At 40.1% G+C, this 16,360-nt stretch overlaps 1 protein-coding gene across 3 annotated transcripts in view; it reads left to right on the top strand.

Moving 5' to 3' along the window:
• Positions 1 to 13,907, top strand: part of whrna (whirlin a) — a 207,836-nt gene extending 193,929 nt beyond the window's left edge. Inside the window, exons 11-12 of one of the 3 annotated variants that reach the window (XM_028601736.1) lie at positions 2,726 to 2,848; positions 9,929 to 13,907. In XM_028601736.1, the coding sequence (XP_028457537.1) occupies positions 2,726 to 2,848; positions 9,929 to 10,111 (306 nt within the window). In that variant the 3' untranslated portion in view covers positions 10,112 to 13,907. Of the gene's footprint in view, positions 1 to 2,725; positions 2,849 to 6,022; positions 6,105 to 9,928 lie in introns of those variants that run through there. The other 2 variants (XM_028601737.1, XR_003694607.1) reach the window with 2 other exon arrangements.
• The last annotated feature ends 2,453 nt before the right edge of the window (positions 13,908 to 16,360 follow it).

A 16,360-nucleotide genomic window follows, 5' to 3' on the forward strand; every position in this document is an offset into this window, starting at 1 on the left:
GACATTTTATAAAGTAAGGACATTTCAAGGAAGTGGGGACATTTTTGTTAAGTGAGAACATTTGAAAGTGACAGCTGTTTTGGAAATTGAAGACCTTTTTGGAAATTAAGGACATTTTTGGAAAGTAAGGCTAATTTAAGAAAGTGAGGACATTTTGGAAATTAAAGACATTTTATTTTAACATAGCTTAAGTTGAATACCCTCTGATGTAGGTGGGTGGGGGGAGGTGGAGGGTATATATAAGTCTGAATGTGTTAAAAAAAAATTTTGTTATTTTTTTAATAAAACTAAGAAATAAACGTTCAAAAAATAGGCATTTTTTGAGGTTTTAAGGTTATTAGTTTTACGGGACAGAGCTGTGGAGTAGAGTATCAATTATTATGTTACTTTGGGTCCACACAAGTATAGAAGTAGAAACGTGTGTGCGTCAGCTGAAAAACAAACAAGAGTTGATAAATGGTTTTGCTTTATTGCTAATCCTCCTCCCGAATCTGTTCTCCAATCTAACCGTGATCTCTTCTCTCCTCCCTTTGTTTGCTCACACAGACTTTGTTTCCTTTGTTTCCCTCATTTGTTCAGTTCTCATGCATATCATTCATTCACTTAATCCATCATTTCTTTCATCGCTCACTGCAGTGTAGCGTTAACAAACTCTCAAAGCGCTCTCTGGTTCTTATTGATTGATGGGAGAAATAACAAGTAAGGATGGGAGTAGCCCAATTATTTATGATGAGAGGGCTGTTCGATTAAGTGTCTGTTTTTAGATTAGAATAATTACGCAGAAAATGTGAAGGCCGAATCGACTTTGTATCACACAAAGCTGCATTTTTTTTTGCGAAGGAGCCAAGCATTTACTTTCTTGAGTGTGCTGCAAAGAAAAACGATGTGCTCATAAAAAAACATCCCTAAATTAACTCAAAGAAGATACTTCTTTAGGCCTTGTTATTGTCTACTTATCCTTATGTCAGTCAATACACAGCTGGTTAGCTAGGGCAGAATTGTGGGCAGTAGTGAGCAAGTATGTAAATGCGGTCCAGTCACTGAAGAAAATATATTGCCAGCCACATATGTTGATGTATAGAAGGCTGAAGTGAAGGTGAATGAACTAACTTGATGTGTGTTATATAAAGAAAGTTGAGTGTGTTTCTCATAAAGGGGTTTCATTTATTGGCCTTTTCTGAAAAGCTTAAAAAAATGTTTCTGAGATTTTCTGTCCATATTCAAAGAAAAGTGGTCTACTATTGTGCTGGAAAGTAATAGAAAAACTTATGTTAACAAAGGGCATTTTGTTAGCATTCAACAGCTACAGCGCACGTGACATGAGGCTTCCATGAGGCCTGCAGTAGTTTAGGGATGTGTTGTTATTAAATGCTAACAAAATAATCAGCAACACATCTCCAATTAAATGCTAATATTTTTCTGTATCTGCTCAGCCCTGTACCATAAACATTACATTCCCATACAACTAAAGTGAATTCTCAATTATGTTTCGAGGGAAACAAATTTTCTTTTCCGGATAACATTTGTTTTTGACGTATTATGTTTCTAATCAAAGTCCCCATACGGAGGAGGTCGCCATGGATAGATGGGTCAAACAAACACAGGACACCCAGGAGACCCCTCTTCATGTCCTGTGTGAATCCAAAAGTCAAACGTTGTTTTTAACCACGTGATTAAAACTGCGACTGTTTCAACGCGCCTGTTGCTGGTACGAGAACGTGTGGAAACAATCATCATCCAGGAGAAAATGTGTTTCCCTCAAAACAAAATTGAGAATGCAGTTTACCTGTAAGTGAACATTATTTTTTAAGGTTGGTCTGCTGGATGTAGAAGGAAGCCATTTTGCTTTATTTGTTACTGACCGAAAACCCAGGGCTCAGAGGGAGGGGGGTATGACATGCAACAATAAGGTCCCCCGGCAGAAGTGAACTAGTACTGTTCTATGGTATGTGTCTTAACCACTTGGCAACCATTGATATTTATCTTACAATATGGACATACAATCCCAGGAACATGTTTCAGAATAACGTACAGAGAAAAGAAACTCCGGTAACACTTTACTTGAAGGTATCTACATAAGAGTGACACAACACTGTTATGAGCACATGACACTGTCATGACACAGTCATGGCACATGAACCCAAATCGTAAGCCTAACCATAACTTGTCATGACAAAAACCGAATGACACTTACTAAAAGAAGTGTTGTGTCATAAACGTTTGACTTGTTTATAATGTTTACGACACGTTCATGACCGTGTCATGTCACTCTTATGTAGATACCTTCAGGTAAAGTGTAACTGAAACTATGCCCCATAGGTTATAGAAGCCAGTGCTAGAGAAGCTTTATGAGAAGTGACTAAATAATAGAAAACAATTACATAGATGCCTTGTTAAAAAAAGTGGTTATTTCTTTTGTCCTCTGACTTGTGAAGCTGTTAAACATGATTGCTCATTTGTGAATATGTCACCAGGATTGAATATGTACATAGTAATAGAGTCATGGTCTTAATGAATGTGTAAATCTATGAGCATGTGTACTCAGAGAAAACAAAACTCTTCCTGGGATAAACAAAGGCAGAAAAATATATGGATGCATAGTGTCCCAAAGGGGAAGCAGACATGGAGGTTGTGTTATGTTACGAATATATTCAACTTTATAAATATGCCTAACTAATGTTTTTCTGATATGATAACTTGTGCTCCTCTCTCCCCCTTACTTCAGCCGGGGCTGTTGGAGCCCACCTCTACACTAGTGAGGGTTGCAAAGAGTGCCAGCACTCTGGGTATTGCCATTGAAGGTGGAGCCAACACTCGCCAGCCGCTGCCACGAATTGTCACAATACAGGTGAGTAAGGACGAAAGCAAAATTATTTTTAAAGTAATACCCCCACTAGGCTGACCTCTACTCAAAGAAGTATTTCACTGCTGGTAATATGGTAATTTCATAAGACTGGGCTGTCTATGCAGTAGAAATGTTTTTTTTTTTTTTTTAAATTGGTGCCACATGACCAGAGAAAACCGAGAAAAGGAGCTGTGACATTCCCTTTTCCTCAAAAGGTAGTATAACCTACAACAACCAGAATGCACTGGGCTCATTGCCTTCCAAGGCTACTTCAACTGTAACGTTGCCGTGTTTGTAAGAAAACACTGTTGCTATTGCACTTATGGTACTTACTACTTTTTTCCAGTTTATTTTCAGCCTCTGTAAAATTGTCTGCAGCACAGCGACTCCACTTCTGTTCTGTTTCCGTCATTGCACATCAGCCGCAGCGGCACCAGCAGTAAGCCCTGCGCAGCTATCCTCACCAGTTGGCTGCGTTTGACTCTTGGCTGTGGCAGCCTCTTCCTCCTCCATATGGCGTATGTCCGATTACAGCATCATGTCATCAAAAATGCGATCTGTAGTTCGTACAACAGCCGTAGAGGTGAGAAATGAGTGGGGGCTCTGGGTGCTGGCAACATCTAGGGAAGTTTAACATTGTTCATTGCATATACCACACATATTGTAATGATACAAAGCTGGCTGAAAATCTGCAAAGTTTCCCTTTAACCCAGTTTCCTTATTAACATGCAGTCAGCTCCATTTTAGTGAATATCCCCCTGGTGTTGTTGGCTGTGTTTATTATATTATGAATGCCTTCTTTGGTACCACGCGTCCACCTTCCAGGTGGGATTTGATGTCCTTATGGATTCACACTACAGCTGAACTCCCACTGAGATTCCTGCTGATTTTGTCCTCGTTGGGGCTCTCACAGAGATGAATGCAACATGAATGGCCTTTGAGGATCTGGCATTTCACTGCAATTACTTTTCAGTATGAGGCATTTGCTATGTTTAGGAATGAAGGCAGAATCAACAGCAACACCTATGGGAGATTATACAGCACATTTTATGTACACGCAAATGATGAGGCTCGATTTAGAAATGTTAATGTTTAGTTTATGATGAGACTGAATAGAGATTTTACATTTGCATGTCTGTATTGAAAAATACTGGAAATTTAGATCTGGTTATGCAGAGTGAAATCCAAATGTTGAAAGGTTAGTCATCTCAGAGGAAAGCCATTACTGTGACTGGATGCGCATATATCTGTCTGCCATGGTAATTTACAAGTCAACAAAGCCTTGCATTAGCTCAGGGCTATCTGTAGCACTAATGATTTTCTAATCACAGAGGAGCCAGGGAGTTACAATTTAAAGATCAGAACAGCAAGCAGCTACAGACTACAGTCCCCACCCCGTTCAAAGCTGTCTCTCAGCCTCCCACTCCACAGAGGTGTTGATTGAAATACAAAAGGGCTGCTGATTGCGACGGGAGGGATAAAAGGATTGTAAATCAGCACATTCAAAATCAAAGAGCGCACTGGAAGAAGGGGCTGCAAGTGTGAGAGGGTGCAAAAGAAGTGAGAGCCGTGTTAATAAGGACAGGAAGAATGAGGAGTATTTGTACCGATGAGGAAGTGGAGGTCTGGTGTTGTTGATGGATGCAGTATTTGGGTGTTTTGTGTACTGTAGGTGGTGGGGAAAGTCATTGTGGAAGGGTTGCATTGGGACCAAGTAAATAGATGTGTTTTTATTCCTAAACTGCAGTTGTTCCAAGTTCAGTTGTCAAGATACAAATGCAGGACGATGTGATTTTGAGTTATCTTCCTTTTTTTTTTAATCTGGTGTATCAGTTTGTGTTTTTGTCTCCTGAAGCGACAAAGACAGACTGCCTAATTTTACATCAGAGCTGCTTCTTTGCTACAGTCCAGTCAATCCGAGATGACAAAGCACAAGCCATTTAACAAAGAGGACAATCGCAAAAGTATAGATAAGATGGAAAACATTTGATGAAAGCATCTGTGGTATTATTGCGCCTGTTTTCTCGTGAGTGGATTTGTTTTTACCATGTGGTATGGACAGCATAACGACGTAAGATAGTAGCAGTTAGCCTTTTGAAGCTCAGCTTTTCAGGAGAATACCTCAATTAAAGAGATAACCAGCTCAAGATTCTCGCACATTTTTGAATAAACAATTAAGCCATGAAACTGTTGAAATATAAATAGTAATCAATTAGAAGGTCAGCACCGCGGCTGTGTGTACATCCATTTGTTTTCCAGATTATTCTGCCCGTCGGAAACCTCACTCACTTCAGCCCAGGATTGTCTGTGACATAAACACACTTGAGATGCAGCCACTAAATGGTTCAACCTATAACCAATTCCTCTAAGCCTCACAGACACTCGATTTAATGACTAATAAAAATAACAAGGCAGCCGTTTGCAATGGTAATAATAGCAGAGGAAATTGGTGCTTCGTGGCACGAGGACGTCCAGTGAAGAGGCCAGATACAAGGTTAGAATTAATTTCCCAAGATCATTTTTAACAGATTTGTAGTTCATTCAAACCATTCAGATAAGCAGATTGGAATTTTAATAAGGTTTAAATGATTGCTGGGTCTCAAATTACAGCTACACATCTTTGGAGTTGCATAGATCTCATCCAAACTTTGGTTTGCTGAGGAGCAAACCCTATCGACCACAAGCGGGGAAAAAAGCCACAAGCTACGTGACGCCACTGCTGCTTCCCTGAACAATAACACGGTATAGCTTTACAGTTATTTAGAGACATTAATAACATGGTACCCTCAGGTCACTTGGTGCAGAAAATGGAGGAAAACTTTCTGCTCCTTCCGGTTTCAAGGTAGAAAAGTGGTCTGTGAAAACTTTGCTCCGTCAACTGGGGAACGCTAACTCAATGTTCCTAGGCCCTTGAGCAAGGCACACAACTTCAGTACTTCCCCCAGTCAGGACCAAGCATCACAATGATATATTCGTTCTAAAGGGAAAAAAAACAATATCTTGTTTCTGTTTTCTGGCTTTCCGATGGGCATCAGTTGTATCCGGGGGGGGGGGGCAGATCACAACAAAGCCAGTGTCCTGTACAATATGGTTTGTCTGCCGTACTGGAAGTAAGTCGGTGGAGTCGTGATACATTAAACCTCTGGCTTCTGTGTTTCCTATCTCTCTGGGCACAAGGGCTCTCGCCTCAAGTCACCTCAATCATGGCTGCTGCTGAGGATGAAGTGCAGATGAGGAAGCTGCTGCCGGCCGGCCGGCCGTTATCAGTACCCATCACCCCTTCTGATGCGACAAGCTGTTATCACTGCCATCTTCCGATCATGTTGACCGACCGCTCCACTAGCTCAGGGTAATTGTTGAACGCTCAGTAAATAAAAGAGGTGATGATCCAGTCTGGATGTGAAAGACACTGCTGGTATTTTCAACCATCGAAGTTGTCAAAGTAACGAGGTCAGCTGACGGAGGAGGAGAACATGGAACTGACAAAAAGAAATGCATGTGTCTTACGTGGTGCGCTTTAAGCGCACAAGAATGTGGAACCTCGGATTTATCACCTCCTCCAAAGGAAATTGTTTGTTTGTCAGCAGCGAAAAACTACTGACCTGATTTTTATAAAACTTTGTGGAAGGGTGTAGCATGGGCCAAGGAAGAACCCATTCATTTTAATCACGGGGTAGATACACAAATTATTTTTCACTTTCATTAACATTGCGAGGGGTGGAGGTGCACTCTCCAAGTGCCCTTCTAGTTTTTCTTCCTGTGAAAGCAACATTAGTGTATTTTGATGACTACTTGGTGGCAGAAACACTGCTCTGATATTTTTTTTTCTTCATAAAGTTGCTATTGCTACCATGTTGGCAAAAATACATCCAGTAGACACAAGGCAACATTACCATTGGTTTGGAGTGGGGTAATATTTAGTCTCCTTTAAGCTCTGGTTTGGTCATCGCCAACTACTGCAAAAACATCAGCAGCTTTTTTAGCTGCTAAATGTTTTTACTTTCCTTACCAGCTAATTGCTAACTTTGTCCGTCTGCTGTTTGGTGCTGGGTAGGCAGTTTACAGTGGGTTGATCAGCTGTTTTGGGTTAGGTTGAGGAGAAAGTCGACTGGGAAATAGCTAAAACGACCAACATCCTTTTTATCCTGGAAATATGATGGCTTCTTTTGTTGCTGGTGTGTTTTAGAAGTAGGCTGAAGAGAAAGGGATCGGTTCAGGAGTAGCACAACCAATCACAAGCCATCAACAAGAAGCCACACTCAGTCAGTCAGCTCATCCAGATCCTTGGCCAATTAAGCTGCAATGACACTGTCATAAAAGGCATGCATAGGCCATTTCTGCACATGTTGCAACTTAAAGAACACACTACTTCATGCATTGGCACTTAATGCTGCTAATGGATGTAAGTCATCCATAGCAGGGACATCCAAATTGAATGTATGATGAAAGTAATTTAGAGAAAAAGTGGTCTGGTGATTATAAATGTGGAGGCTGCTAGTGGTTTCCACTTCAGACCGGACAGAGGGAAAGAAGTGCAGCCATGACTTCATCACTTCTATCTGTCCTCTGGGCATGTGACCGCTGAGGAGAAGCACATACGGTGAACACATAGGACTTTTTATTCAGGTTTGCTTCGGAGAAGCAAAAATGGCATCAAGTAGTATGAGGATCTCCTGGTGTGGAGTGAGTTCTCCGGAGCAGAGAGAGGCCTTAGATGCTTACTTCACACAGAAGCTAACCACCTCTGTTCAGCAATTCCGACACTGAATTTGATGGCAATCCAAAGTTTTACTGATACTTATGGGACTTGTTAGATCTGCTGGCTCTTCTGGGAGTCTTCTGATTTCACTGCCAAGGAGCTGAGACATAGTCAAAAAAAGAGAGACCTGAGGCCTTGTATATTTTGTGAATATCCTGTGAGTGTCCTGTGTGTCAATAACAACATGTTTCTGATCAAATATATGTGTAAGAATGTAACTCCAAGAGGGGAGTGTTGCTGATCAGGAGAAAGCATTTTTTGTTGTTGATCACACACTCCTTTCCTTTTTTTTTTTTATTTTTTTTTTTTACAAATAGACCAAGAGACAACAGACAGTATCATCATAGGTATGGTGAATGCTTGACATTGTGTAAACCAGGAAATGAAAAGAAGCCGGGTTACATTGCAGTATCAACGTCCTTTATGTTGATTGTCCTTTGAAATCATAGAGGTCCTTATGATTCATGACTTTGATTGATGCAAAGACAGTATTTTTGAGGGAGGGGTCTTCCACCCATTCGTAAGCTAAAGTCCATTCTGTTGGTCTTAGTACAGAAAGAAATAAACAAAGTTCTCCAAACAAAATACATCTATAGTAAATAAATCACTTCAGATTCAAATAAGATTTCCAGTTCTTCCATCATTTTAAATTTTCTTAGGAAAAAGTCAAGCATTCCATAATATACATTTCCTAAACTATTTCTATCCATTGAGGGATTGTTAGACTCTTTAATCAGCCATTTCTTGGTTATTGCACTTTCACTACCTGTTAGTGGTATTTGTAATAAACATCGGCCCTGCTTGTTCAGCCTATTTGGCACGTTTCCCAAATACATAACACTGAAATTAAAATCAATCTCTGAGCGGATTATTGATCTGATCTCTGTTACCACGTCTACCCAATAAAAAGAAATCTTAGGACACTCCCCGGAAATGCCCAGAGTTTTTACTTTTGCCGCGTAACATTTTGCATTTGAGCTGCAAAACCCACCCTGTTAACTATAAGCTATCATCAACCTGATATCAATAGCTGTAGATAGTAGTATTGATTTTAAACAAGCAATAACGGGCTAAATAACTATTATCAGTAGCTTACCTGTCGTTGCCGCCATCACTGGCAAGATGAAGTTGTACCTTATTGTCTGAAAGCTGGACCCTTCTCAGGACACTCCCCCTCTGTCGCTAGCAATGATGATGCAGTGATTAGTGACGATTCTCTCCGACCAATTAGTAGTCTGCAGGTTTTCACGCCAACTTTTGGTATCGCCTCAGCTCGCTTGGAACCTCGACGCAGGTGATACTAAAAAAAAACTACCTGTTAGCTAGTACCAGGTACTTCTTTTCATAATGGAAAAAACAAAAAAGTAGAGTAGAGCAGGTACCATGTAATGGAGAAACGCCATTTGTGTTCTTTGGCAGTTCCCCAAAAAAAGTGAGTGAAAAGAGCAAAACAGAAACTATCCCATATTATGACAGCACAAAATCTGTATTGTGTTGTCCTGTTTCTGTATGTTTGTCCCTATTAATGATATATGAGGTTCAGTTGCAGTCTTTACTCATAATCAGTTATTTCTTTGCACATTGTTTGTGACATCGGACAGGATAGTGCATCATGACTCAGACTTTTTCCCCCTGTGGTCCATGGAGTACTGATAATGTAGGATTATGTCACCAAAACTGTCAGTCATTGAGTTACCTCATGTTTACAGCTCTTGGTTTGTTTGTAATAAGTCAGTGGGAACACAAACCACAGTCCAACTAAGAGGCAATTATGTCCGGGCCAAATGAAAAGTACAGGTGTGAGAGCACCCATAAACTAAAGGGGATTTAAGGGGCTGTACTCAATATTAAGTACTATAATATAGCAGTAAACAACTATTTGCTCTGTAAAGATATATTGGAGCAATGGCGTCCTGAGCAAAGAATGATGTCACACTACCTCTGTTTGTGTTGTAATCTCAGCTTCTCTGTTCTTTTTTTTGGTTGCTAGTACGGTCACGCGTGCATGCCAGTGCATGCCAGTGCATGCCAGTGCACGTCGGTGCATGTCATTGCCATGTGCGTGCTGAATGCCTTGACGCCGGTATTTGACGAGTTGGAACGGTGTGAAGGCAGTCCCATTCAACTTTCTGAATAGCGCCTTTAAGTCCAATGATTATTTTCACATCTCTGAGAAAGGCAGACTTTAGTTTTTAAAATTTGAGAAAATTGATGAACCCAACAAGTTCTCTTAAATCACTCGTACGTGTCGCTAAACAACAGACTATTGTGCTTTTTATCGGTTCTTACTCTTGTCTCTGTCTCTCTGTCTCTCTCCCTCTCAGAGGGGTGGTTCAGCTCATAACTGCGGCCAGCTGAAGGTGGGACAGGTGATCCTGGAGGTAAACGGGGTTTCCATGAGGGGCCGCGAGCACAGGGACGCCGCACGCCTCATCGCTGAGGCCTTCAAGACCAAAGAGAGGGACCACGTGGACTTCCTGGTCACCGATTTCAACGTTGCTCTATAGCTGAGCGGAGTGAGGACAGTGACGAGGGCAGCAACGAGAGAAGAAGAGTTCGAAGACGACATGAGAAGAGGAAATTCTAGCGTCTATTGTTTCAAATGGCACAACTCTTTTGGATGGACTTAAACGAACAACCAACTGATTTCTGAGCCCTTCTAAAAAAAAAAACGAAACCCACCCTTGAGTCTGGATACATGAAACTCAAATTTACTTCTTCAAGGTATTACTTCCGCCATGGAATTTGTTCAGGATTCTCCTCAACGTGTTACCTTCCCACTGTGAGACATTATGCACTAAAATGGAATAGTAGTGAAACGTATACCTTTCCTTTGTCCTCTCCGTGTTAAAACTTGTGGATTTGAAACCATTTGAAACCCCGCTGGAACTTCTCGTAGCACTCCCATGTCTCACGGTCAGTTGATTTTATTTAGTTTTTGCTTTTCACTTGAGAGACAACTGCACATCTAAGACTGATCCGGGCTCGACTTTACAAGCTTGGATTTGTAAGTGAAAAAATGAACAAATGTAGATACAGATGCATATATACTGTACACATAAAGATACTCTTATATGAATAATGAAAACCCCTCACCTCTGTTGCATCATCTAGATATAGTCATATATTTCAAAGTAGATGATGACGATATTTCAGGCTGTCCTGGTGATAAGGGATTCAACACATTTTACAGCGATGCTACCGGCCTGTCTGCGTTTAACTATCCCATTTCACAGAATTGGATAAAATCATCTCAGGCTAACAAAATGACACTTTACCTGCTCATATTTGTTTGATCAAAAGACGTGTGTGTATAACGGACGTCTTCATTTGGGCACCATTTCCCGTTTCCTTTCCACTTCTCCGTGTGTATCTGTATTGGTTGAGACTATGTCCACACTTAACCAGCTTCTTTTAAAATGATGTGAAAACAACATGTTTTTTTTTTTTTTTTAATATTCCCATCAGTAAACAACACATTTCTGACAACATCTGCACTGTAGCCAAGTTTCCTAGTACACACTGAAACACGAGATGATCGGATTTTTTTTGTGGTTGTGTTTTTGTCCAGTTTAGTGTGGAGGTACTCTCAGAGGGGATCAAATCCCTCAGCTTTTCCCTCAGAACGCTCTGCTTTTCTCCTGCTACTCTGAATAACAATTGATTTATATTTTGTAATTTCATAGTTTTAATTATTTCCACCTTGGGGGGGCTTGCCGAAGCCATGCTCAGTGCAGCACTTAAGCCCAAGAGGGGAGTAATGAGACATTTAGAGGACAACACTGCCGAAGATTTGAGACACATGTTCACACGTGGAACCCGTGCACGCACGCACACATTTGATCCACTTATAGAAAAGCAATTAGGAGATAAGCAATCAGGTGAAGTGAGAGATGGAGCGAGAGAGGAAGAGATTGAGAGAACGAGAGAGTGACAAAAGTAACAAATGAGACGTAATTGCTGTTGGGACGATTTGCTTCCTCTCAGGAAGAGTGCAAGCGTGGAGAGGATGTACAGCAAACATCCTCCACGTGTCACTCCAGAGACTCATATTAGGCTGCAGGTAGAAATATGAAGTAACTGGAATAATGAACCCTGTGATCTGTGCTCGGATGTGTGTTGTGTGTCTGTCTGAAGTTAATGGATGAAAACAGAGAAAAAAATAGATGCTCAAAACAAGTAGATGGCATTTAAAGACAAATGTAAATGTCATTAAGCTGCTGTATGAGACAAACACACGCGCGCTCTATCAAATACTCCTCAATCATTCTGGTGACAACTAAGAGAGAGAACAACTCATTCATGCTTTCTTTATACATATACCATATATCTTCAAAATGTTATCCTTTAATGAATAAAAAACTAATGTTAAGTAGGTTTTTTTGAAGCCCATACCCACATCCTGTACCTGTAATGCCAAATCATGATCCCAAGATATATTTTATTAAATAATCTAGAATTTCTTAACAGGCAAAAACTGTAGATAGTTTTTTCACAATCAATCTGTCAAAAGTAAATTGTGCTATTGTTCCATTGCTCACTTTACAAGTGACAAGTAAGAGAACAAACAGTTTTGGTTCATCCCTAATAAATCTTCAAACCTGTGTAAAGGGTTTTTCTAAACATTGTAACAGGCAAATTAATATTACTGGGTTATGTCCAATTCAACACTGACTTCACACTTTTTTTAAGATTATTACTTGGCCTTTATTTACCAGAACAGCTCAAGATCGACAGGAAAGCGGGGAGACGACAGCTACCGGGGCGCACCAAGTCTTTACACATTTTGCAGAAATCAAATTTTGTTGTCAGAAAACTATCTTTTCCAACCGGCATACAGTTAATTTCAAATGTGTTTTGGGCACAGGATCAGGAAATATAAACCTATTGTATCCATATTAATTTAAGTTTAGTGAATGTTTAAATTACCTCTGCCTCACAGAAGGAGGAGTTCAAAAAACAAACATGAAACTCAACATTAAACTAGTGACTTGATTCAACTGCGGAAATGAATCACGATACGTTAATCTGATGTGTGACGAGGAAAGGCCAACCTGGACCTGTAAACTATGCTTAACATGGCTTGACGAAAAGTTCCATATTAAACTCAAACGCGTCAGTTTATATCTGAGGGAAATGTAGAAAGGCTCTCATTTATATACCGTCTACAAAGAGTTTCTGCCTCTAAGATTACTGAGGCGATTGAGTGCATCCGTTAAAATTGATTTGGAGAAATGTTAACTGTATGCAATATTCAGGACGTAATAAAACAATATCTGGGGGGAAAACGCACAACAGCCACAAACAATCTTAAAATTCAGGATGCATCAGCATGTGTGTGTACATGAGTGCGTATGTGTGTGAGATAGAATGAGCTAGATAAGAAGACCGATAGAAATTGAGACCGATGAGAGCCGAAGTGTGTCCTCTCTGTGGAATTACTTTCCGTTAAACAATCTAATCTGGAAGGAGTCACAGCCACACAGATGAAGGCTTAGGTTTCCTGAGTTGAGCATTTAAACATCACACATGACCCTTTCAGAGATAGGAAAGGAGACAAGGCAGGAGGAAAGGAGGAGACATTTTTTTTTATGCCTATGTCAAACACTGAGGTGGCTAACCTTTTGATGGAAAATAATGAAATTGTTAAATCTGTCCAGTGAAAACCACGTACCACATCTCTAAATTGGATTGTGCATAGATTTGACTTTTAAGGGTGTTTTAAACAAACCGAAGAATAGAGTTTTCTTCTATGGGTTGAAGGAATTATCCCACTTCTGACAAATAAAACCCTTTGGATTAATAAAAAAAATGTATTGCCACCATCAGGGCAACATATCATTTGAAAATGTTCAATACTCGTACTGATATAATAACCTTCGGTACCGATACCAAAAGAATGCTTACTACCTTACTAGGAATTTAAAGATATTTTTCTACAAAAAGTTTATTATAGTCAAGAAAGACTAAAACCAACAACGTGCTACTCTGTCTCTCAATACTTTGACTTCTCTGCCGTTTCTGGCTCTAAACCAATTGCCTCCTACTGAAGAAAATAAATAAATCACAAAAATATAGTATATAGGCATACATTTAGATTTTTTAAGAAAAGCCTCAGTAAATTCCGAAAACAGCTGGGCACTGTAGTTTTTAATCAAACCTTACCTAAATCGTGCATTTGTTGGGTACTATCTTCTGCTGCAGAGTAAAACCCATTTGGGGCTCTAGTGAGTATTAACCATAGACTGTATACTATTACTGGACAGAGCATGTGTGACGTCACCCATTGGTTTTTTTTTTAGACGAGAGGGAAGATTGAGGGAGGAGCTGCTTACACTCTACGTTACGTTACACACTTTCACTGGCAATCACATCATAGCCACGCCCTAAAACACCCCCTGCTTTATTGCCGATTTTAAAATCAAAACCATAATTCAAAAAATGAATATCATTCTGTGTTGCAGAATACTTAAAACTAGCGATTGAGACCCTAAACTCAATATGAAAATGTTTACTGAGGTAATAAATCAAGTGAGAAGTGGGTCGCTTTCTACAGAAACCGACCTTTTGCAACCACACGTGTCGCCCCCTGCTGGAATTCAGATAGAATGCAGCTTTAAGGCACTTCCGCATTTGCAGCACTTCGCCGAACCGGATGCATTGTCCATTAATATTATACAGTCTATGGTGTTAACGGCAGCTGGACGGTGTGTGTGGGATTGAGTCAAGATACACTACAGTGTGTGTTTAAGGAAGATGTCACCCAGTGCAACAGTGTGAGCTCATTGATGGGTTTCTCATAGTTTTGGACAAAAAAGTTCAATCGCACAGATGAGTAAGATATATCAGGCTTTTATTCACACACAATACTTGGTTTTGGCTTTTTTGACCAAAAAAACAATAAATATATAATCTTGTCCTTTAACAAAAGAAGTCAAACATACCAAATGTTAAATGTTGTCTACACAAGAACTTTGCCTAAATAAAGTCTAAAATTGAGAGAATTATGATTTATTTTCCAAACTCAGTACATTTTGGACCAGTTTTCTCAGTGCTAGGGACGCATTTTAGATAGTAACAAAAAGTATTAAGGTTTGACATAGAGCCTTTATAAATCCTCAAACAAAGCCGATTTCCAGTATATGAAAAGTGGACAAATTACAGTTGCAAATGTTATTTTGTAGAATCACTTTAACTGAGATAAACATTTTCCAGTGAGAGTCACTGGTCCAATCAGCTACATGTGTCCATTGATGCCAAAGTTCTACTGAGCCAGACACTGAACCCCTCCCTAGCCTGCTCAGGGGAAATGTAGATAAATGCAAACATGTCTCAAGAGAAAGTCAAATGTGAAAGTTGATGAATAAAGTTCCACAGGAAAAGAAACAGCCATTGTTACATAAACTTTATGCATTTATTTAGACATTTAAAAAGCCAATTTTAACGGCAGAATTATCCCTCCTTGTCACAGAAGAAACTTTTTTTTTTTGTGAGTTAACTCCATAATGACCCCATCTTGCAGACACTGTGTGGATAGCGGCCCGGGCCTTCTCTTTGAGCTGATATTAAAGGGCCGTGCAGGAGGGAGGGATGATGGAGGGAAGCGATGGAGGCCACTGACAGTCTCATTAATCACACGCCGAGCGAGGTGCTGGTCTTGGCTCTGACATGAGACACGACAGCTCAGACATTGACTCGTTTCTCGTGCTGTAGCAAAGTGCGACGGTTATTACCCCCCCCCACCCCTGAACCACTGCTTCCTTGCTAAGGTCAGACTCACAGAGCAACCAACACCACCTGTTTTCTCTCTATTGATAATGTTTCACTGAGTGTGCCTCCTGCTTTATTAGCTGCACAATTTGATTTTGTTAGTGCTTATTTTCCACCCTGCCTGCCATGCTTTCTTTAGCGGCCTCCTTTTGCTTTTGTTACCCTGTCACTCCAGCCGTCTTTGCCTGCTTCCTGCACATTTTAACGAGCAGTGTTGTACAATGACATGCTATTTATACAGAAAGTGTGTTTAATTTTTCAATAAAGATAACTGCACAAAAACTAGCACGTTGTCTTGCTTTTATTTTGAAGTTGGAAACTTTTATAGAGAGATGTAGTGTTCCTGTCTCCCAACATGAGCATACCATTAAATGCATGTTGCAGCTCTAATATGTCATGACATTTTGCCAATTACAACATTACTGTTGGTTGCACTTGCATCCTCCACAAACGTTCAACAATTCCAAAAACAATAATGCCTAGTAATTGTAAGTGGACAGACGGAGCTCTTGATATTAGAACATGGAATACTGTATTTACTCTGTACTACTGTATTTTTTTTTTTTTTTAACCTTTCTGAAAATAATTTCATACACTGTTTGTATACTTTGTTTCTGTGTTATATGTAATCCCCTAAATACAAGGTGGAAAAGATGAAAGTTTAAGGTATCTACAGTTGGCTGATATGAAAGCCTCTGAACACCCACACAGGTGTTTTCAGTTATTTTGGCTGCTTAGACCTCTGCTTAGGTTGAAGGTGGGCCGGAGCTTTGATGGGAATTTATTAGGCCACACATCTTCATTTACCAATAAGAATGATAAGGGTTTAATCTGACCTGCCATAACGGGAGTAACAAAGCTAACGTGACTCAGAAAATCTCAATCAATCAGTCTGCACACAGCCACATACAGTCCTCGGTAGAGGTCTAATCAGCCAGATTCATTTAAAACACCTGTGTGTGTGTTCAGGGCCTTTAAAATGTTAG

This window comes from Perca flavescens, chromosome 16 (genome assembly GCF_004354835.1).
Source record: "Perca flavescens isolate YP-PL-M2 chromosome 16, PFLA_1.0, whole genome shotgun sequence".
Classification (NCBI taxonomy): Eukaryota; Metazoa; Chordata; class Actinopteri; order Perciformes; family Percidae; genus Perca; species Perca flavescens.